This window comes from Chanodichthys erythropterus, chromosome 4 (assembly GCF_024489055.1).
Source record: "Chanodichthys erythropterus isolate Z2021 chromosome 4, ASM2448905v1, whole genome shotgun sequence".
NCBI lineage: Eukaryota > Metazoa > Chordata > Actinopteri > Cypriniformes > Xenocyprididae > Chanodichthys > Chanodichthys erythropterus.
The window spans coordinates 26,756,322-26,781,014 of NC_090224.1; the positions used below are offsets into that span (position 1 = coordinate 26,756,322).

Here is a 24,693-nt window from a genome sequence, read left to right on the forward strand (position 1 = left end):
TATATCTCAAAACATGGATTAGCGTTATATTGTTTCACTCTTTGCAGGTGATCTGTTTGTGGCTGGTTTGGGGCCCAACATGTACCAGAACCTGCCGAAGCTGGTGGTGTCTCGTGAGGGTTTCCAGGGCTGTTTAGCTTCCATGGATCTCAACGGCCGTCTGCCTGACCTCATCAATGACGCTTTGTTTCGCAGCGGGCAGATCGAACGTGGTTGCGAAGGTATATGTGATTCATCACACCTCAGCGTCTACCAATCCCTGACACATTGCAGTTTAAACCACTAAATTCATACCTGATTTAACCATTGCACCTGTTGTTTTTGTCTTTCTAAATCGTTATATTTTAATTATATTTTAATCAGAAATTTGCAATGTATTGATTGTTTTATTGAACTTCTGTTGTTTTGCTGAGATGCTGAGAGCCTCTGTAACCACTAGATGGCGCCTTAACCAAAGGCCTGTAGCATAACAGCATTTACCAGTAATGTATGATGTAGATCCAGAATCTTTTTATTAAAGACTCGAAAGAGGGACTTTTGTTTAACTGTAGAATAAAATTTAAATGATCATCATTATCCTTGCCTTACTAATATTATCACCCATGTTACTCTCTCATCCCTTGCTCCACTAACTAACCCTTTTTTAATGTCCAATTCTTTCTGAAATTTCCTGCTAACAAAGTTGGTTTCACCAAAGCTGACCTGCAAGGTAGAGGGTTTGACCTTTTCACCTCATTCACATACACCTGGCTGAAAGTTGCACTGAGTTTAAACATTAATATTTCTCCACAAAACAAATACAAAAATATCGGAACATTATCGATCTATCTATCTATCTATCTATCTATCTATCTATCTATCTATCTATCTATCTATCTATCTATCTATCTATCTATCTATCTATCTATCTATCTATCTATCTATCTATCTATCTATCTATCTATCTATCTATCTATCTATCTATCTATCTATCTATCGAATTAAAATTCTAGAATTTTGTAGCATTTTATACATTTATTTTGTCACTGACCCATTCAGTAGCTGAGGTGAACTAAGAATGAATCCAAACCCTATAAATATCCTCCTTAAAAGAACATTCCAGCCCAAAGCTTCCCACTGAAGGCACATCAAACTCGAGACATTGTCTAGTGTCTCGCTGTTCTACAGCAATTGGCCACAATTCTCTCCCTTACTGAAGCATTTTAATGGATGTTTTGGCAATTACTCATTTATATTGCGTTGAGAGCATCCAAGAGTGGTTCAGTAGGGGAATCATTAGAGGCGGAAACCAGCAAGAGAAAAGAAAGAATTCCTCATTTGCTTCCTCGACTCAATAAAAGCACTTTCAGCCAGAGACTTTCATACGTCTGCACTCAGGGCTTTGCTCTTGTTTTGAATGCATGTCTTTCTGTTTGGTTTCTTTTGTTGGTGATCTGAGCTGCTGGAATTGACATGTCAATATGGTTTGATTAAATCTGGATAGAGTATAAACAAAATTGTTTACATTCCCCCTGTAATTGTCTATAATGGAGTGTGGAATGTGAACACATTTTGAGGAGTGAACTGTGCATAGATTGTCTATTCACATTGCATTACACTTTTTTTTTAGCAGTTTTTTCAGCATTGCTGTTTTTGTGTCTTTAAATTGATTTTGTATGGATTTGTCTGTTTGATATATGAGATATATCAGAGATATTCTTCACTGCTAAAAAACATTTTCTTAATCAGTTTTTTTTTTAAACATAACTTTTTTCAATTATGGCTTTGAGTAAGTTGTATTTCTAGGTTGCTCTGGTACATGTATCATTGTTGTATTTTAATGGGGGGAAATAAAGATATTTTGCAAAAACGATTTCCATTTCACCATATTTCTGTCACGGCGGGATCAGGCAAGAAAATGAGGCAAGGCGGATCTGATAGCATATTGGGGCTGTATATCAGGAGTGGGTAGCAGGCTAGCAGCCATACTGCTCTGCAAAACAATAGTAATAACAAACGCCAGTGCCTTATTGAAAGTAATTATACCACACACTGTATTACATACATTCCTAACCTAGTTAATTATTATTGCTCAGTATTTAAATGTATAATTACACTGTAACACCTTAGTATAAAGTGTAACTGATTTACTGTATGCTTAGCAATAAATAGATAAATAAAAATATTTGCCAATTTAAACATTTTTAATGGAGAAACAAGACCAACATACTGATTAAGAATTTTTTATTTATTTATTTATTTATTTTTTTTTTTGCTTGTCTGAATGTTCCACTACTACTACAGTGTCATTCAGTATTCAGGACGAATATGATAGCATTAATTTGTTTAGCCAGCATTGATGCTGACCCATGAATGACCTTGCATGCATGCTGGTTTTGCTGTGCTGCCTGTGACAGAGATGCCTGTTGAAATCTGTCATTGCTATTGACTCACGCTGTTCCTGTCTCCTCCATGTCAGGGCCCAGCACTACATGCCAGGAGGATTCATGCGCCAACATGGGCGTGTGCATCCAGCAGTGGGAAAACTTCACCTGCGACTGCTCCATGACCTCTTACTCTGGCACCCAGTGCAACGATCGTGAGTGACCTGATTACACTTTCTTTTGCTGATTGGAACATCAAGCGCATTTTGGATATTGCTTTTTCTTTAAGTTAATTGGATTTGGTGGTGGAGGGGTGCTTTGAACAAGTTTGGTTATTGGTTGTCAGAAATATCAGATTTTCACGACACGACTTTTGTGGGCAGAAAAAAATCACAATAACAATATTACAACAGTATCTGTAGCAATTTTGAATAATCATTTTAACTTTTTTTATTTTATTTATTTATTTTAATTTTTTACCTTGAGTTCTGATTGTTATCGTTAAGACAGCATGCTGTCCAGACCGGAGAACTAAAGTAAAACTATGGCTTTGAATGTGCACAGTGATGTCTAGAATTACTTTGATAATGAAAATAGTTAAAGGTTCAGTAAGCGATTTCTGAGAAATGCTGTTGAAAGTGGATTGGACCAAGCACCACACTTGTAGCCAAGCAGCAGTAGTGGGCGTAAACACTCATGATGGGGGAGGAGAGAGAGTGAGCAAGAGGGAGATTTGAAGGAAGACTGTAGAAAGAGAGGTGAATGAGAGACCTTAAATAAGAGAAAGGGTCATTAGAATATCACTGAAAAAAAGGGCTACTGTGATCAGGCAAGAGGTTTAGGATCTGCGTTAATATTAGAAAAGCTTTCCAGTGCTGGAGAGACCTAAACAGGAAGGCCTGAAAACGGAAGCAGAGTTTATGTTATTTCTGCTCCATACATAAGTAACATTGGCTTTGCTATGTTTCACAGAACCAAGATATGTTGTTGTTTTAATATTAGCTATAGTAACAGGACAGTTTTGAGTGTCATTGTTTATTTGGAGCTGGTGTGCTGCTGCTGACTAACAACCAACACTTGCTTGTATATACTCTTGTGCACTTTTTTTTTTTGTTCTTCCTTGTCAGTTGTTCAACACCTTAGCTTTATTTTTCATGAAGCTTTATTTTGCTTCACTATGATAAAGAGACATCCACTCTTGCATTGCGTGTTTGTGCATTTTGGTGGCAAAGCAATGAAGGGAGGGGTGTGTTTGTTTGGGTTGATTTCAAATATCAATGTTTCTCAGAAAGTGCAAGTGCACCTTTAAGTACAGTTTTGTAGCGCCAAACTCTCACATACCTGTACATAACATTATAATGAGAACACTATTGTAATAACTTGTTCTTTGTGCTTTAGTTTAGCTATGGGAGGAACACATTCTTGACAGGAATCAAACATTCTGACTAGCACGGTCACGTTGACTTTTTTGCATGCTTTTGTGCAGATGCTTATGTTAATGTGTTTTATCCCAAAGTTCTGTAGGTTCAGTGCTTTTTAGTGTTGTTAAATGTGTAATGAACCGCTTAATGAGATTTAAACAAGTAGGATCAGTTACTGTCTGTACATCCTTTGTAGTTCCTGGAACAACACTTGGAACATGCAACCAATTATCACCCTCTATTTTTAAGGGGGTGTGGTTATGGTAAGGGCTGTGACTGGCTAATATAAATATTGCCCTAGGAACAACAATGATGCTGGTTCAGGAGAATGTCCTACTTTTGTAAAAGTGGTTTTGGGTAAGTGAAGGATAGTAGAATGACAGTGAGGAATGTGTGGGGCATCTTTCCAGTCAGCAGACAGATTAATAGGCTTTGAGCAGTTGTAATGAGGTGCAGTAAATGTTTAAATGTCAAATTAGCCCAACAGCCTCTCAAACATGGCAAAGCATACATAGAAATCCTTCTCTTCTAACTCTGGCTCTCTTTTTATTTCTTCCTCTCTTTCTCCATTAATGAAGAATAAGCTGGCATCTGTTTCTTTAATGATGTCTTCCATGTTTAACCTCCGGCAGTTATACGGCGTTTCATCACTCTGACATTTCTAATCATAGAGGCAAATTCAATTTCACCCCTCAAATGGGCTCTTGAGCTTGCAAGACAATTCTATGTAGGGTCACGGCAGTTACAGTGAGTGCCACAGCCTTTTAGGCTCATAATGTTAAAGACACAATCATTCATAAGTGAAAAGTGTGTGGTCTTGGAAAAACACATTAATAAGAAATTAAATATATACTTTCTTGCCAGGTGGCAATTGCTTTTTTTAGAGTGTATTTGTATGTGCATATCTATTGTATCCATAATTAAGCTTGACTAATTCATCTTTTAATTGTCCATACTTAATGAAGCACAATCAAGCTCTTTTGTTCTGGAACAATGAAGAATTATTTTTTTGGTGAAATTCTGCACTTCAAAAAAATCATTGTTTCTGTTTCCTCAATAATTCTCACCTTTTTTATTTATTTGTTTTTAAAAGAAAAAAAATGCCAGTGCAGTAAAAAAAAAATATATATTTTCAGATGTATTTTTTACTGAAAAACAAGGCAAAAAAAAATTGATTTGGAAAAAAAAAGATTTTTGCTATGTGGCTCCATTCAGAATTTAATACTAGGATACTATTTTCTGAATACTGAACAATGTACACTGTATACTACATACTATTTTACATACACTTATTCCACAATTAACATTTTATGCTAAATTAATTCAAATTTGTATAAAAAAAAAAAAAAAAAAAAACTTAAATTCCAGACTTTTCCAAAATCTAGACAAGAGTAATGGGTAAACAGAGAGAGAGAGGGAGAGAGAGAGAGAGAAAATCTCAGCTGTAATTGTTATTGGTTCATTTGTCACACCAGCGATAGAAGAGTGCATTGCATTGAGAGTCTGTGCAGTGTGCTTTTTAGGATTGTGCATTGTGGCAAATGTAGCAGATCATCTGTATTTTATGCATACAGTATACTGTACCCACTTTACATAATTTAAATATCATAAGTTTTGGTATAGCTGTTGTATGCTATTCCAAACATATCATATAGATGGCAGCAATGTGCCTGTCAAGCTGACACCAGCGTGCAGTGCAGGATCAAACTGGAACACAATCCCCAGAGCATGCAATCAGTTCTGCTTGTATTTTCATCACTGTCTTCATCTTTTGCCAAACACATGTTCACAGACACATGCACAAACACATGCACACACTAACACACCACACGTCAAAAGCTCCTCCTCTCTCTTCTGACATAAACAGTCCAAATTGTAAGTGGGCATGATGTCTTTACTCTGTTTGACATCCAGAAAAACAATGTCACACCATAGCACCGCCAATGACTGGCACGCTTCACAGCAGAACAGGGGCCAGCGTTGTTTGTGGCCAGAGAAAGCGCAACCCTGCGTGAGGGTGATTCTAATTAGCGGTTGTAGTTGCCCCTGCGTGCTTCTGGGAGAAAGAGCACATGGAGCAGCCTTTAATAACTCAAATCTGACTCAGTCCAACAGACAGACAGCTTAAATTAATCAGGTAGACAGACAGGCAGAGAGAGTGTGAGGGAGTGAAAATTAGAACATTGTGTGTATGGTTAAAAATGGTGGATACGGTCTATAACCTAGATTTCAGCTGCAGCTTTTAAAGCATATTGTTGAGAAGCTTTCTGCAGTTTTTTTTTTTTTTTTTTTTTTTTTTTTCGTGTTCATAAATCCTTCTATTGTGTTACACTGAAGTCGGAGAGAATAGAAGGTGAATACGGCAGCGTATTCATCACGCTAGCCAAGCAACACAACAGAACGCTCAGCTAAGCTCAGGCAGACATCTCAGCCTCCAGGGCACCATCTTCAGCCAACTCAACACCTATATATGAAGACCACAATACTCCTGCAACACCCTGCATAACATTTCGCAAACAAAAGTTTATGCTTAGCCACAGTGTGCGTGCTAATAAGCTAAATTTGCTAACAGTGTGTTTCATTCCAAGAGAAATATTAGATTCATTGTTTTGTTCTACAGTGAACTCCTCCCCCTTCCATCATTATCCCAGCTTTTAATTTATCCCAAGGACGTTTGAGCTATAGGCGCAATCCAGAACACTGACCGCGGCAATTACTCAACTTGTGTAATTGAATTAGCACATTCTATCCGTTATTTGCCCGTCTCCTCTCGCAGAGGTCGCAGTTTATTGTTTATGAGTGGTTTCAGAGGCATTCTGCATACACACACTCACATACACAACAAATCATAGAAATATAGGGATAGTGAATCAGTTCAAGTTGGTATTGTAATCATTCAGAGCAATTTGCAATGAATCTCATTGTCAGGCTGTAATCCTGCTGACAGTCCAAATGTACTTGATTGATTTCCTTCGAAAAAATACTGTTTGCTTTAGTGCTTGTTATTACACAAAATCAAATTCTACAATAATAAACGCTCAGCTTAAGAAAAAAATCAGAGATTCCTTCAGTAATGTCCTCAAACGTATGTTCACATAATTTATCTCTATATTAACAAATTTGAAATAAAATGGGAACCCTCCTAACAGCTGCTGTATAAACACAGTTCTATTCATAAACCACATTTCAGGGTTATTATACTAAAACTACATTTAATTGTAGAAATAATACTACTATTATTACAGTTGTAATAATAATCAGCAAAAATATGTTTTTTCATACTCCTCGGGCACTCATCATAGAGCAGGATATCTGGTTAAGTGTAATGCTAACAACACTGGATATTAAAGGAATACCTCAAAAAAAATAAAAATAAATAAGTCCTGATGTATATCACCTTATTTCTTCAGTGGAATTTTTTTTTGAAAAATAGTCTATCTCTGTGAGTCCATGAAATGCAAGTGGATGGAACTCTCAAAGTTGATGCTTCAAAATCCATGCAAAATGAACATCACGTTAATCCATACGACCCTAGTTGATGAATCAATGTCTTCTGATGTGAAACAGTTGGTCAAAAGCGATGGTTTATAATTTAAAAGGGCCATCTGATTCATTTGTGATCATGAAACAACAATGGAAGCTCAGGGGCCCTGTGCACTTCCTTTGGCACTCCGCGATTGGAACTCTTCATTATAAATTGGGGTCTAGTACATTCAGATGTGAAACCAACAGGAAGGGGAGTGCAAAGTGCCATTTGGGGTCCATGGAAGTCTAGGGCTCGGGGGCCCGGTTGGTAATCTTGCCCTGCCAGCAAGCTTTAATAATGTGATGTATTTCATTTGTAGATGTTGTGATGGTTTGAGCTATGCTCCCCAGACTCATTTAAGTTTAGACTCAGCATCTGCTGTTGCACTAAGGTGTGATGGAGATGTCCAACACCTCATTATTCACGATTGAGCTGTGGGTGAGAAACGCCCCTGAAAGAGCTACCCAAGGCCCTCTCTCTCTTCTGCGTCTCAAGTGAAATAAGGGCAACACATTTTTATGGCTGGACATTTATAACCCTCAGCATATGTACCTGAGAGTCCCTCCTCTCCTTCCAGCACATGAATAATGCATTAGGTTCCTACATAAAACATGCCGGTGGAATGCGGGTGAAGGCAAACAGGTGTTCATGTGCCCCTGTTCTCTGGGATCCTGTTCTGGTTCAGTGTCAGTCACAGATGGGAAGGAAACCAGCTTGCTTCAGTCAAGAGATTTTGCTTTTCTATGGCTATGTTTCTGGAAGAGATCCTCCTCACCACATCGTCATGGAAAAGAGGGCCTCATCTTGCCACAAGGAAATGCAATATTATATCTGAGAGGCACTGCTTTCATGGTGCAGGCAGAAGCTCTTGTGCTTTGATGCTAAATGACAGATAGCGTAGCACTTTGCGGCTAGTGAGGCTTCTTGTTGGGGCTCTAGGGAGAGCAGCGTTACCCCATCAAACAGATGCTATTACACCCACGCGCAAGCTTGCGAGGACGTAGATGTCTCTATTAAAACTAAATGTTTCAGGCGTGATGTGTAACAAAGTGCAGACTCACCGTTGATCACTGGAGGAAAGGAAGGTTCTTCCCTGTAATGCCGTTGTTCATTTTCTAGTGCCATGATATGGAAAGGATTTAGGAATTCTTTCATTATTTACTCAGTCATGTCATTGAAACCCAGATGCTTTAATTTATTCAGTGAAACAAATGTAGAACATTTTAAAGAATCTTCTCAGAGCCCCTTACATTCAAAATTCATAGTGAACACATCTGTAAAGAGGACAAAAATACCATACACTGCAAAAAATTATTTGCTAAATTCTTGCAAAAAGACATTATTTTCCCTCCCTAAAGCTACTGCATAGATTCAGAAGATTTTTAATTCAGCACGCAAGTTGTATGTGCTACTTTTATAATAATTGTTCGGCGTTGTCAGATTTGTGCATCAGTATGTGCGTATGGAAAGATTTTTTTTTTTTTTTTTTTGAAGTTATACTTCTACTGAAAAAAAAAAACAAAAAAACAACAACAAATGGGTTTGTAACAACATGGAGGTGAGTAAATAATGACCTAATTGTTAGTTTTGTGGATTTCTCGAGATGAAGTTCTAGAGGGCTTTCACATTACAGCTCTCGTGGAAGAATGGGAGAGTTCAGAGCACTGCTGATATTCCTGTTTGAAGATTATTTTCTTCATACCGGAAGCCTGACCTCAGCGTTACCTACATTTAGAACAGAGATAACGCTTACCGAAGCTCACCTCTAAACCAGCAGACTCAGTGAATGAGACATTTGTGGCTGCATGTAGAGATAAGAGCAGCTCTGCCGCTGAAAGTCTGCAGAGGCTTGAGAAGAAGGAAAATGATTGAATCAGTCACATTACTAAAATTTAAGGAGCAGCGAACATCCATCTGCACTCTACAGCCTCATGACCTTGAAGCAATGAGGAGGTTATTGGTTCTGGTGTGTACTGACAAAAATACTGGCATCCATTAACACAGTTCCTGCATTCCATGGTTCTGCAGAATTTAGTATCAAAGAACTATCTTCCTTTTACTGAGTGTAAATTTGAATTGATTTGTGTATGTTGAATTTGAATTGGAGTGACAGGAAATGGAATACTGATTTGCTGTTCAAAAACATTTAACACAGTCACACAACAAAGAAATTCCATTAGTCCAAAACAAGTTTTACGACAAACCATCTATAATTATCATTAGTTTTGATTAGGGCTGGAACGATGCATCAACTTAATTGATACATTTTTAGGGATGTGTCACGAAAAATTCCCCCGTTTTCAGTGCTGATGCGGTGGTGAGATGTTCATGTAACCAGGGGGTGGTGCACGCTGCCAATAACGCACCTAAAAGCTGTCAATCAACTCTCAGACAACAGAAGGACACATTGACTCACACTGTAGACTTGTGTGGCATATAACAGAGATATTAAAATTAATGTTTACATAAGTGCCGTCATTAAGGATTTTCACAATATGTTATAATGCGTTTAGGCAGCCTAAAATCATTATGGCTTGAGGTAGGCTTGCTGCGATAGTCTGCGTTCCCAGTGTTCAGCCGCAACACCGGTATCATCACTTGCCCACTGGGCACCACCCCCATCTTGCCCACTGGCACCATCGTTTTTATTTTTTATAGTAATAAAAATAATTTATTTCAGTTAGAGAACAGACACTACAGTTAAAAACTAAACGTGTCTACTCAATTCATCGTGAGCCGAAGGAGAGTCACAGCACAGATCAGCAGCAGGAGTCAGATTTAACTTCACTGCACCTATTTCACCTCACTCTTGACTGACAAGACGATGGCGAAAGATTTGGTTTCAAAGCAAAATGAAAAAATGTCCGTTTAAGTGGGTTTGTCATTGTACTGTTTTGTTGTTGTGTTTTTCATTAAAAATAGCAATGAACCCAGCATTCATGCAATCGCTGGTCCCAAATTGATGCTAATTTGAAAGTGAAAGTAAAATGCTCACTTCTGCACGGCCATTCATAATGGTCCACTGGTGCAGATGAGCGTTTTCAGTTCATTCCTATGGAAGGTCAACGTCTATAGGAATTAAAATAAAATTGAAAATGCTCGCTCTGCTCCACACCATTACGAATGGCCGTGAAAAAAAGATTGAAAGCGTGAATGGTCTCTCTCCCTCTCTCTCTCTCCGTTCATGTGTGTGTGTGTGTGTAGCCTATACATGCGTGTGTACATGCGTGTGTGCATGTGGGGGAGGGATGTGATTTTCGAATAATAATCGAATAATTCCCAGCAATCATCAGATAATATTTTTGATTGAAATGCCCATCCCTATTAATTTTATGTTTGTCTCTAATCGCCTGTCATGTTTCACATAAAACAAAACTCTAGAGCAGATGCTAATGGCTAGTATGGCAGCATCGCTTAAAACTGTTGTGTTCATACAGCATTTTGTTTTTCTATGAGCATGAAAATGCCATTCTGTAACCGAACTGACACCTGCACTTTTTCAGGACTCATAACCGCGTTCTCGTTAAACCTGCGCTGAATGAACAGAACCGCACTGGACAACTAGTTGCCTGCCATGTCATATAATGTGAGAGCCACAGTGAACTGTATAATCATGACGGGTTTATACTCATGGAGACGGAGAAATGATCATCTGCAGATCCACAGTGCTGTAGTGGGTGTGACCTGTGAGGCTCAATTGTACTCTCTGCACTTGCCTGCTAGGACTTTTGGTTGTTTAAAATATCTAATGGATGACCTCATGCTTCGATTGGAATTGCTTATTTAATTACGTGGTGTCAGTTGTGATTAAACTTCCTGATGTAATGGATATTGCCATTTTTGATACTGTCGCTGAATGCGGTTGTAAGTCCTGAAAATGTACAGGCTCCTATTAAGCGGCATTAGCATCTGCTCTAGAGTTGACAGGGGATTATGGATGAACATAAACAGTGCGTAATAAACGTAATCAATTATGTCAACGTGTCGCTCCAGCCTTAATTTAGATTAAAGGATTTGTTCACTTTAAAATGAAAATCAACCCAAGATTTACTTAGCCTCAAGCCATCCTAGGCATTCTTCTTTCTGATGAACATAATCAGAGTTATACTAATAAATATCCTGACATGTCCAAGTTTCATAATGGCAGTGAACAGGGCCAACGAGTTTGAAGCTCAAGAAAGTGCCTCCATCCATCATAAACACACTCCACATTGAATGCGGAAGGCGGTCTGGTGAAAGCTAGATAATTTACTTTATAGCTTGTTATAAAGTTATGATATCCTAAAGCCCGTCCCGCATGTTGACGGGATTGGATGCAATTTCAAACCTCGTTTTTGAGACTATCTTTGGTTCACTGCAGTTTTAAGGAGAAAATACTCAGCTATGGTGTTCACTGATGAATTTGCACATAGTTTGTCTTAAAGGCACAGTATGATTTTTTTCACCGCTAGGGGTCGCTAAACTCTTCAAAACAATAACAAAGTCGTAGATTGATGACGCAGTGAATGAGCGTTGACCCATGGAACTTGTCGTCATTACGATGGATCTAATAATGTTTATGGCAAAATAATGTTTATGGATGAGTGAATGAATTCATGTTTTTAACATGACTGTGGTATAAAGCAGGGAGTGGCCGAGAATCGCGGGCGCGATTGCTAATGAGAGACAGATATCAGTGCCACACGCGAGTCCCAGGGGATATAAAGGGATGAGAACATTTCATTCTACCGAACTACTCGCAAAGCTGAAATACTACTAATATAGGTCAGTTTACTTACTCAGATGACTTAAAATTGTTAGGTAATGCGGCACTGTTTTAATTGATATTGATATACAATATTGATCCTCATTTTATTTCTCCTTTTGTCCTAAAGTTTGCTTGCCATGGTCCATAATGTTTGACCAAAACAACAACAACAGCATGTCGCTAGACTGCAGCTCTCCCATCTGTTGCCATGGTTACTATGCAGTACACGGAAACCAGGGATAACGCAGATATTATGTCATTGACAGGCGACAAGTGACAAGGGAGGGTCGGGCACTATTTAAAATTGTGAATTTCTCTGAATTTACAAATTCTTGGAAACATTTAGGATAATGTAAGTATACAGCTGAATGAAATATATAACACTGTGCAAGTGGTTTTTGGATATTTTAATATAAAAATCTTACATATTGTGCCTTTAAAGCATAGACATATAGACATATAAACAACATTAAAAAATAAATTTTCATTAATTCTTCTTTTCTTTATTTTCTTTAATTCTACTTTCTTAAATTACAATTCTATATCATCTGTTATCTCATTTTAGGAATTGAAGGCATTGGCATTTCAATTCTGAATGGCACGTAACCCTGCTGTTTGATTAATAAACTGAACTCTGCCTTTAAAAAAAAATATTTTGTTTTTTTCCAAACTGCCTTTACCAGTTTCTAAAATTTCTGGAATCTGGTGTAAGTCTCTAAAGATAGTTGGTAAGATAGTTGAAGAAGTTGTGAAGGTATTGCATGAAGATCACGTCGCACGCTTTGCATTGATTCTATTGATCGTGGCCGCAGTCCAGAGACGGTATACTTTTTTTATGTATGTCTATCAGTTCTAGACCTCTCACGAGGATGCTCAAAATATAATTGGCCCTCACATATAAAATAACTTTTGCCACAATGGTTTTAATGAATGTCCCCTCAAGTTTAACAAGTTGCAGTTGGTTTGAAATCAATAAGCATCTTCTTATTTCCTCAAGGCCTTTTTTTCTGAACTGATGTACTTCAAATGCATGGACCTGGGGTTTGAGCAGAGAAGGAAAGCAAAATGTTTGTCATTGAAGAGAACATTTTATTATGCCGCTCAATTTCTCAAACTATTTAATGCATTCCTTCTTTTCCTCTAGTGCCAAGATATATATACAGGTATCGGAAATGTTGAACAGGCTTTGTTGTCCTGTTCTGCTGAGATTTCTGTCTACCTGTACTGTAATAAGCTGTTAAACTACTCAACCAAAAATACACGGTTACACATAATCCTTAATACTGTGTGCAGAATGTACTGCTATTACCATTTGAAAACATAGAAATGTAATTTAAGTGTCTGGCATCATGAGCATTACGTTTTTAAAGTCAATGCAAGTTTTAAATTGATAGACCAATCAGATTAAACTGGAGACATATTGCAAAGTTCTCTTGCATTGCTGTTTGCTTTGTTTATCACCCGAAAAAAAAATAATAATAATAATAATTATGCAAACTTGTCTAAAAAAAGAAAAAAAAAAAAAATGTGCTGAACACAATTTGCACAGCACTTTTCCCCATCTTGCATCCTGGTTTGAGTGCTGGTTGTGGAGGATGCAGTGGCATTTAGCAGTTTGTCATACTTTACTGAGAGTATCCCACCTGTGTATCACATGGTTTGTAGAATTCTGCAATTGTCACTTTTAAGTAAAAATTGTCATTGCACCAATGGACACTGACCAACGGCAACAGGCATTTCATCGGGTTTTGTTGGATCACTGAGTTAGCTACTGCGTCTGTTGGTATTGGTTGGTGGTGGTTGGTGTTTGTTTTCCTGCCATGGAATGCATGAGAAGTGACGTATAATCTGGTGATTGTCTCCAATGATCAGCATCTGTCGGTCCAGAATGAACTGGCCTATGACAAATGGCTTTATAGCTGTGTGATTCCATCAACCTTATCAGAGCATACTGTGTCTGCTGCTAACAGGTACAGCAGTGATATTTTCTCAGTTCTCAGAACTAACATTGTTACTAAGCTTGAAGTTTGCTTTTTTTTCTTCTTTTCTTCTTCTTTTTCTTTTTTTTTTTTTTTTTTTTGGCTCTACAAGTCATTGTTAAATTGAATCAGTTTCTATTTAGCTGAAGATCATTGGCAGAATACCTAGAATGAAAGTTTGTTTGAATTTCTCATGTTCTCAGGAAGTTTGAGTTAAGATTGGGTTATGACGTTTATCAGCTCTGTTCAGTGCCAGATTGAAACCTGGGATTTACAAGAAACTGCTTGAGGCATTTCTGAGTTCCTTAAGATGAACCCTTCAGAGAGAATACATATTTATTAGGGCTGGGTTGATAATAACACATCCCATCCAATAATCACAATAAGCTTTGTACTTTGTTACTTTTCATATAAAACCAAGTCTCATCTTCCAACTTACGCAAATTTTATCAGGAAATTCAAACAATTAATACAGTTTTTATGCTCTTTGTGACAGATCACTGTAGCCACATCAGTTCAAGTGGCAGCATGGAGTGCACATATGAACAGGGCATTTCTTTCTCTTTACTACTAGGTATGGCACAAAATAAACATAAATGAACATCAGAAGCTATGTTGCAAGAAACAGTACAACATATTGAAACCTAATATGTCTCATGTAATCGCTTAATCTGTGTTTCCACCAATTACTCCGCTTCACGTTGTGGCCGCATTACCACCTCGGATGTGCATTATTTTCTAATAATTTGCCCCGTTGGCAGTTATTCCTTACACATTAAAATAAATACAGTAGCAAAAGAATTGGGACTTGTTAATTTTAATTTTTAATCTTATAGTATTGTACCAACTGACTGAGTTTAATTAAAGTTTAAAAGATAAATTGGCATGTAGTGTACCTCTATACATGTTCAAACTAATTGAAATCAAATTAAGAGCTAAATAAAGAGCTAAATAGAAAAAAAAAGGTAATTAAAGGTGTAACATCATTTGCACATTTTTCCTTCTGTAATCTTTATTAGTGGTTTAATTTCATATGGCTATTTTTTCTATATTTTAGTTATGTTTTGTCTGTGTTTTCTGAGCTTATCGACTATTTTCACTCCTGGATGAAATGCTTCTAATAGACTGCAACTCTGTTGTAACCTTTCCAATGAATATAATACTCAGGAAGCAAACTAGGCCACTGATGTCATTTAGATTAAGGCTGAGCCCAAGAATGTTATTGCATTCAGTGGGTGACAAGGGACCCAATTACCAGACAGGACTGATGCCTCCAGGGTCTGCCTTTTGAAATTGTTTTGCATGTATGTGAGAGCGGATGGAGAGCTTTTGACTGGGATAAATACGGGGGTCAAAGACGGCAGGACGCAGTAGTGAAAATGTCCAAGCAATTTACACAAATGTGATCAAATATGAGCCACTTTGGGACATGCCTTGATCATAGAATTTTAAATGGTATTTGGCGATATAATGGAGTGTTTGGCCCAATAAGTAAGGTGCTTTTTTTGTGTTTGCTGATGTAAAAATGATTGTATGCAGTTTTCATAGCAGTCAGTAATCAGCTTTTCTATGCTATTATGTAGGTGTTAGTTATAAAAGATCACCAAAAAAATAACATTCTGTCATCATTTACTCACCCTCATAGAATTTCATGTCGTGTATGATTTATTGGAAAACAAAAGGAGATATATTTAGCAGAATGTTCAAGCTGTTCTTTTCAATTTGTTAAAAGCATCCAGATCACTGGCTGTCAAGTTCCATAAATGACCAAAATGCATTGCCTTTAAGACAATGAAGTAAAAAGTAAAGGTGTTTTCTTCTGAAAGTTGTATTTTTTCAGTCTCAGATTTCAAATGACTTCCATCTTATTATGAGATTCAAAAAATAAATAGTTTGGCGCTGTTTAATGTGACGTGGCAGATTGCAGCAGCGCCTCAGGTAAGAGAAGCGGCAGCACGGAGCTAATGTGAACATCCTCTCCTCCGCTTTAATACCAGTTACAGTGCAAAATAAACATGACTAAACATCTGAAGGCATGTTATACAGTACAACTTACCGAAATCCGTCATGTCTCGTGTAATAGCTCAATCAGTGTTTCAACCGCGGAAAGACATCAATAAAACAGCTTGTAAACAATGTCACATAACGTCACATTTACCTCAGAAAAAACATATTCAGTGACCATAAACTCATTAGTCAGCTAGAAAAGTGTACTCTAGAAAGCAACATTCTGATAAATATAGCTATGCACCGTTACATATTCATTATAATTTTTAATGTTCTTCAATATTTAATGCATGTTTGAATAAATCAGTTATGACAGCCGCAGTTTAAATGTTTATATTTAAAAACAACAATTGGAGTAGAAATATGATTATGTAATTCTGAACTTTATTTCTACCGGAAAGACTCGGGAGGCAAGATTTATTGTATATTTATTACCAAACAGCAAGCAGAATATATAAGGTTAATGATCTTTGGCGTAGGCCCCGTCCGTAGCTCACGTCCTGAGGGTTGCAGACTTTGCGTTTCCTGCCTGAAGCTGAAGGCAGGGGCGTAGCCAACCCCCAAAAATGGTGGTGAGACGTGACCGCCAGGACGGAGCCCACTCTCCCCCAAAAACTGGATAACATGGAGACAAGGCTGTGATGAGCCTCAGAAAATCATAAGGCTATAGAAGCTGAAAATGGCATGATGAAAATACGAAAACATACCACCACCAGTATTTGCATGAAGTTACTTAACACATGATGAGAGAAGGATAAAGAACAAGAAAGGGAGATAAAAAGCGACAGAGACAAGGCCACAATAGGCCACATGGAGACAAGGCCACGATAGGCCACATGAAGGCAAGGCCACGATAGGCCACATGAAGACAAGGCCACAATAGGCCACATGAAGACAAGGCCACGATAGGCCACATGAAGACAAGGCCGCGTTAGAAGTACGTTAAAGCTATAGAAGCTAAAAATACGGAAGCAATGATGAAAACGAGAAACATACCACCACCACCAGTATTTGCAGAAAATTATTGAGTTGAGCATTGAGCACACGGCAGTCCTCTTCATCTGCTGTTAGAAAATTTCTAAACTATGCTAGTGGCTTGACGGAACTTGGACAACAGGACTCCATCTAGCATCAGAACCTCGGTGAAGAGAAAAACTGTGAAGAGCCCTGCACAGGAGATGGGGCGCGATAAGCGCAAAATGCTTATAACCAGGCAGGGGCAGAGTACTGAACGCAATAAATCCAGATGTTTGAAATGCGGTAGGCAGCACGATCGTGATGAACACATCCACAATAATCATGTCACAGAAATAGTGATTAGACCAAGTTGCATGCGTTCAGGTCCTGAAGATGAGCACACTATTTTCTGTGAACACCAAAATGTGTTTACCATCTATTTGTGTTTGGATAGGCACGTGCGGGTTATGTCAAAAAGTCCTTGTGCATACAGTGCTTATTGCTTAGGTAACGAACACAAAACTGATGTGCTAATTGTAGGGGATCAGCGCAATTGATGAAATGTTAGAATATCGTCAGGATATTATAATTTGATCTAGTTTACAGTAGACAGACTAATACACAGAACTGCATAAACTTTAAACACACTCAAATGCAGATTAGTATGATAGTATGACGCTAGACCAAGTAAAACATATCGGTTTTATCTCAATATTTTAATTTGACAAATAAACTGACAAGTATGAGTAATATTTCAGCACTGGAAGTATTTGGTAGAATGAATCATCCTTTATAGCTATACCCTGGGATTCGCTTGGCACTGATATCAGTCTCTCATTAGGATCACACCCACAATTTCACACTGAAATAGATTTTAGTTTTATGCGGTGAAGACAATGCAGTGTTATTTACATTTAATTTATTAATTTCCTGAACTTAAATACTTACCTGAAAATATAAACACTATTATTACATTTAAAGGTGCAATAAGTAATATTTGTTGCTGTAAATATCAGAAAACCACTAGTCCAGTGTTATATTTTTTGTTTACTTGAGTACTTACAATATCCCAATGTTTCCAACTAAATTGTGAAAAAATTACAATTTTTACCAAGGCTCCAGGACGTGTGAGGAGTCGCCTGTCAATGGCATCATACCTGCATTAACCTCGGTTTCTGGTTTTAATTTGTAGTAACCATGGAAACACCAAGACTCTTTCAAATATTACACGTTTTGATATATCTATAGACAAAAAACAATTGATGATAAATAGCTCAACATGATTAGTCATTGTTTAAATCTAATATCCTTGATTTTGGGGAGTACTATGCCTCAGAGAAAAACACTATTTTTGTCAAGTAGCTAACATAGCATAATCAGATGCAGCTTTTTTTTTATTTTATTTATTTATTTTTTTTTTATTAACAGTAATACAGCATTTTCTCCATCATACAATACGTTTTAAAATTAAATTATCATGCATAAATTTATTATTTATCAACACGAAACATCCAGCAATGATATTCAATAAAATCGATCTTACTGCAGTGTGTAACGAGTGTCTCATAGCAGCCGCCGAGTGAACGCACACACATTTTCAACACACTAAAATGATAATAAACAGAGCTATGTTACCTCATACTCATGACCGGAAAAGCGGAAGCAGCGCCGGCGACTCTGTCATAATAAAAGTCCTGCTGCCCGTGAGGCGTGTGTTGCGCAATCGCTCCAGCGGCCTCGTTCAGTTCCCACAACATTCAGTCCTGCTCTGCTTCATACTAAAATAACGTTAATATTCACATCCATTAACATAATTCTTCCGGAGTTCTGTCCCTATATTCTTTTGCACCGACCGTTAGGGTGGAGACCACATGTCCCAAGATTCTTACATGCCATACAGCAGCCCAGTCGTTCTAGATTTACTATTAAATTCCAATAATTATTTGAGTAAACCGATGATTTTATGACGAATTGAAATATTCGATAATACAGTCTCGATATATAATACAATGTCTCGTTAGAAAGATCTAGACTACATTACAATGTAATGATGTGGGTGTGTTGCTTTAAGGTTTAACCCGCAATGGGGTTTTCCAAGCCTTGCAACGATACCGGATATGGTATGCCATTCTTTGTTTTGTCCTAAACGAATGGTAGCCTACTTGAAATATGTGGATGATTATTACAACGTGCTAAAGGCTATGCAATACGAACAAGCACTACACGCAACGTTTAACGAGCGCTCTGACTAACAAATGCGTGCGCTTGCATAATACTGATTAATGTGAAAAGAGAGAATACGATTCTTCGCCCAATAAACACCAAAGTGCATAACACGATGAAAATACTTATCACTGAGATGAAATGGCTAATCCGTAGTGAAGAGGCAAGGATGATGAAGATTGCAGCCGTGACCACCCTTTGATGATATTGCTGAGACGAAATTCGAAAACAAAAGAAATCCGTGAAGGGAGAAGCATGCTTCTGAAATTAAACGGGAAAATTTCTCCTATTGCCGTGACAGCTCAAACATTCGAAATGATAGGCTGACATGAACTCAAATGACACTGTACCCCGTCTAAATTTAACATTTTTACATGGAGTAGTAAATCAATATACGGAAACATTTTGTAATCTGTTTGATTATTTAGATAATCACGATAAAAGTCTTCGAGATAAAAGTCATCGAGAGAGGAATATTGTTTTACAGTGGTTCACTCGCTGAAGCTTGGGTTTTAGATTGAAATATCAGTGATTTAATGGATAACGACGAGATTATAACGAGCTATGTCCCGCACCGACGTGAAAGTTTGCCTCAGCATCTGCGAACTCAGACAAGTGTAAGTACCAATCTTTTATACTCCAAGTGTTAGATAGTGATTGGTTAGATCTGACTTAATAAGTGATGTAACATTTGAGTCTTCCCGACAGAACTTGCGCTAGAGCTTCATTTATAATAAAAACATCATTGAGTGTAATTTAAGTGTTTGTATATAAATAAGTTAATTTAACCTTCAATATTATTATAGTAGTACCCACTGACTCCCATGTGTAGTTTACAGCATTAGTTGAGAGATTGTTTTCCTCTAGAAAATTTGCAATGTACTTTAACTGAAATACTACATCCAAAATAGCCGATATCACATTGAATCGAATCAAAATCGTAATCGAATTGAATCGAATCGAATTGAATCGAATCTAAATGAAAGCATGTGAATAGTAATCGAATCGAATCGTAAAAATTGTGTCAATACCTAGCCATAGTTTTTACCCATCAACATCAATTGACTATCAGGTCACATGGCCCTTAGGCTATAAATACAGAAAACATATCAAGCAGTTCCACAAAGCAGCATGTTTCCCTTTCTTTTGTTTCCAGTAAACCTGTTCATCCCATTGACGTCACCATTCTTTAGAATCTTTTGTACAGTTCTTTGGAGTGAAACAAATCTCATCTCTGTCCCAAGGCACTTGCTCTAGGTGGATGTTCTAAATGGCTTTGTCTCTGATCTTTCTCAGCCAATTACACAGATGCTGCATCCTCTCACCGGGGTCTTGGCAACAGCCTCACTCCCCGTCCTGATCATGCTTCGTGATTGGTTTGTCTGTAAATGGGGGGCACTCATAACTGCACTTTCGCTGTCACAGGCATCTGGTTTGCTTCCATTCAGTAGCTTTGTGTACTCCCTGTACTTCAACTCATTGCTGTTGTAATCATATATGGTGACAAAAGACTGAGATGTGTACTGGCTGGATGACAGGGGCTGCGGAAGGGTCTTACGAACATGCCAGGTTGGTGCCACACCATCTGTCCTGCTGTTGGCTGTCAGCGTTTGGCTTGCGGTGGTCCCTCATTCGTCAGGCCCTCCCCACTGCAGCAGCACGGCAGGACTTAAGTGGTGCCCTCGGCTGCCCCTCACTCAGCCTGCGAGGCCAGAAATCGGAGTGATTTATTGCTCGGTTCATTGTCTAATGGCTGCACTCGGTGAAGACAATGCTGGCTAATGATTCTTATAAAATTAGCTGAGCCTCACAAGAGGTGAAGAAAGAGATGTGTGTTAGGTTTTGTGTTAGTTTGAGACAGATCTTTCATCCTCACTTTAAAAAGATGATGGAATAAATAAAGGAAATGTCTTTGTTTGGCTCAGCACCATTTGGCATCACACCAACACTGTTGTGGTTATTTTAGTTTCTCCTGCTGTTTAGGTGAAACAAATGGACACTGAAGCTCTGGTTTAATATTGTTATTTTAGTTATGGAGTCAAAAGCTGGTTGTGCACTTTCTGTTGTCCTTTATATGATTGCTGCTTGTCAGATTGTATGATTCATTTTGAGGAGTACTGAATCTGTTTTTGTGCAAGTGAGATTAGTAAATGCATGCTCACATTTAGTCTAGAACTGCAATAACCAATCTTGTTTACACAACGCACACAACATCTCTGCACTACTCCCGATTTCTCTCAACTTGCATTACTTATAAGTAACTCAGATATTTTGTTTGTACATTTAAAAGTAATCCGCTACTTTACTAGTTACTTGGAAAAAAGTAATTTGATTATGTAACTTGCGTTACTACTCTGGTTGGTAGTGTAGTTTGAGTTCTATTGTGTTATCGGTACGTAAAATACCATCGTGATCTCATGAGAATACGTGTGTATTTTTATGTAAAGTTTGGTTCTACCACACGTACATTTACATACATTTTCATGCACACAAAAACGTAAAATATTGATATTATTTATAGTACTAAAACATAAAAATACTTGCATATTAACAGCTATAAAACGTAAATCATTTAAGTGTGAATGTGCATGAATTCCCATATATTAATATTAAAATTGTGGCATTAATGTTTTAAATCTGTTGTATTCAATTGTCAATACATGTTTTTAGACGAATTTATTGAATGCAGTTTACTCATCTGCTTAATATGAAATAACATTTCTGTTTGTGACTTGTGCTGAAAATTCGTTTCAGGGGATTACATAATGTTAAACAAGACTACACTTTGAAACCTTAAATTGAATAAAATGCTCATTGGTTCTCACTTGCTTCATCACAGATTGCGACATGCCGTGTTTCAGTGGATTGACATTTGAAATGAGTGCGCGCCTTTACGGAGAGAAGTCGGATTCATATTTTCATGGATTAATAAGTTAAATTCTGCTCTGTACCCTATAAAAAACTATTGCCACCAGAGAGGACTGTGACTGCAACTCATCATCATTTGAACTACTTTTGACATGTTCGTAATAAATTATTGTGATTACACTTGTTTGTATGTTATTCTTTTATTTATAACAGTATAGTTTTAAGAAATGGTTATGGGTAGGTTTATGGGTAGGTGTAGGATTAGTGGATTTTTATATTTTTACTAAAATTGTCATTTTCCTACACATTTCTGTCCATTATGTTTTATTCTTTTAACATTCTGACATCATCATTGACAGGAGAATCAGACATTTTTGGTTTCCACACAGTAAAAATATCCCATTAAATTTACTGGGGAAAAAAAAAACTGGCAGCTATGGTTGCCATAAATTTCAACAATGTTTGCAGAATGCTTGTATGTTCAACTTAAAACCATATATGCATCAAAACTTTTTACAAAAAAAAAAATGTTTTTTTACTTATTTTGCAAAGAAATTGGATGGTGTTTACTTCCAAAAATCATAAATTTGTAATAATTTTATAGTAAAATTGCATATAATACAATGTTAAACCATTTATACTTTACGAGTTCTAAAAGATGGAAAGCTAAGCTATGAGCGTTTGTGTGTTTTGCTTTGAGGGCCCTCCTCAATTTTTAGGGGGAAACACATTGTTGTCAAAGCGTCTGTGTGTTGTGAAAATGTTTTAATTTCTTATAAGGGATTTGTATTTCCATTTTGATGTGTTGTGTCCAGAATGTAAGGCGCCTGTACATGATCATGTAGTGGCTTGTGATTGATGTCATCACTGCTATGCGATGTTTGACGATGGCAACAGGACCATATCTTATGAGCCTGATGGGAAGGTGCTGAGCAGCTCTGAGGATAGGACTACAGATTGATGGTGCTGAGGCAGATGATATATATATATATATATATATATATATATATATATATATATATATATATATATATATATATATATATATATATATATATATATATATATATACTGTGAAACGTGAATGTGATTTTAAAGGTCCTCTAAGCGATGTCACGCTTTTTTAGGCCAAAACATTTTTTGTCACATATAGCAAACATCAACTCACTAGCCACTAGCTGCCTGTCCCCTGAACACACTGTAAAAAAAAAACACGGTCTTTGTAGTCGCCACAAGCTCCAAAAATGGCAACAAAAACAAACTGGTGCAGCCTGGACCACAAAACATAATAAACATGCTCCAGCCAATAACCGACAAGAATGATTTTAAATGCGCGTTCATGACTGTTTCAGGAAGCACGGATGGGAGGGGAGGAGGAGGTCGAGGGAGGGTCTAGCTAGCCTCTGTTTTGTTTGACAACACTAAGAACTGCAACAGGAAGTTACTCCACCCAGGATCGCTTAGAGAACCTTTAACTGTAAAATATTGTAAAACGAAAAAATTGTTAATAGGTTATGTAACGAAGCTTGACTCAGGCAGGGATCCATCTGCAAAGCTTTATTGAAAGTTGAGCGTGGTCGTACAGGCAGGGCCGCATTAGGACTACAAGGGGCCCCTGGGCTTTACCTCTTGAGGGGGCCCTTCATCCACCAGAACTATTACCTACATTCACTCAATCTTCTTAATCACAAAGTCAAAGTTATCAGCCTTTTATTTTGCATGAATAAATGCCATTACCAAAACATCCGAACCTATAGGTCTGTTATAAAATATAAATATCACTGCATGAACTACATATTGGCACATAATCTGAACTATATTGGCACATAATCTGTACAGGCTACTCATTTCGAATGCTGCATCCTCCGATTGCAAAGCACGAAAGAAAATACAGCATTTTGCACCTCACGAGGAATAACCATCAGTTTTATTATGGTTACTTTTCTTAAATAAGACATCCTTAATGATGTATGCAGCCTTCAAATGCGACCTCCAGAGGACGCAGCCTCTGAAATGAGACGCAGATTCAAACAGTAACAAAGGCGTCAGTTTTACCATTTCAATTCCAGCGCGAGTCCTTGTCTTTTGGAAGTGCATGCAAAGTGGATTTGCTTTTACACCGTAAAGATGTCATGTCAACATGTCAACAACACAAACCAAACTCTTCCAGTCAGTTTTTTTAAGTCTCAGTCTTTCAGTCTCAGTGTTTGAAGGTGGGTCAAAATAGATGTTGTTCGTGAGCAACCTGCTGCCATTACGCAAATTTTTACATTGTTATGTAGGTTTGTAACAGAAAGTGAGAATGGAATTGCTGAAGACTCATTTTGGCAGTACAAAATCAATTAATTCTTTAAGGCAAAAATTACTTTTTTATCCTGCACTTTGGTCTTTAAAACAATGTGTAAAAAAAACAACAAAAAAAACAAGTTTGACCCAAATGTTTAATGTCATGATTGTTACCATCTATTTGCATTAGTTCATATCCAGCTGGTCGCTTTTATGGATTCGTTATGCAGCAAAGTTGCATAATTAAATCTAGTGTCATGAGAAAGAAAACTGTATCGTCATGCAGCAGACATATATAAACTAATCAGAAATACAT

At 37.5% G+C, this 24,693-nt stretch overlaps 1 protein-coding gene across 4 annotated transcripts in view; it reads left to right on the forward strand.

Moving 5' to 3' along the window:
* The window catches only part of nrxn3b (neurexin 3b), a 605,102-nt gene that overhangs the window by 271,424 nt on the left and 308,985 nt on the right, over window positions 1-24,693 (forward strand). For all 4 annotated transcript variants that reach the window (XM_067384646.1, XM_067384647.1, XM_067384648.1 and 1 more), the window contains 2 exons: window positions 48-221; window positions 2,459-2,578. In XM_067384646.1, coding sequence (XP_067240747.1) covers window positions 48-221; window positions 2,459-2,578 — 294 coding nt within the window. The remainder of the gene's footprint in view (window positions 1-47; window positions 222-2,458; window positions 2,579-24,693) is intronic.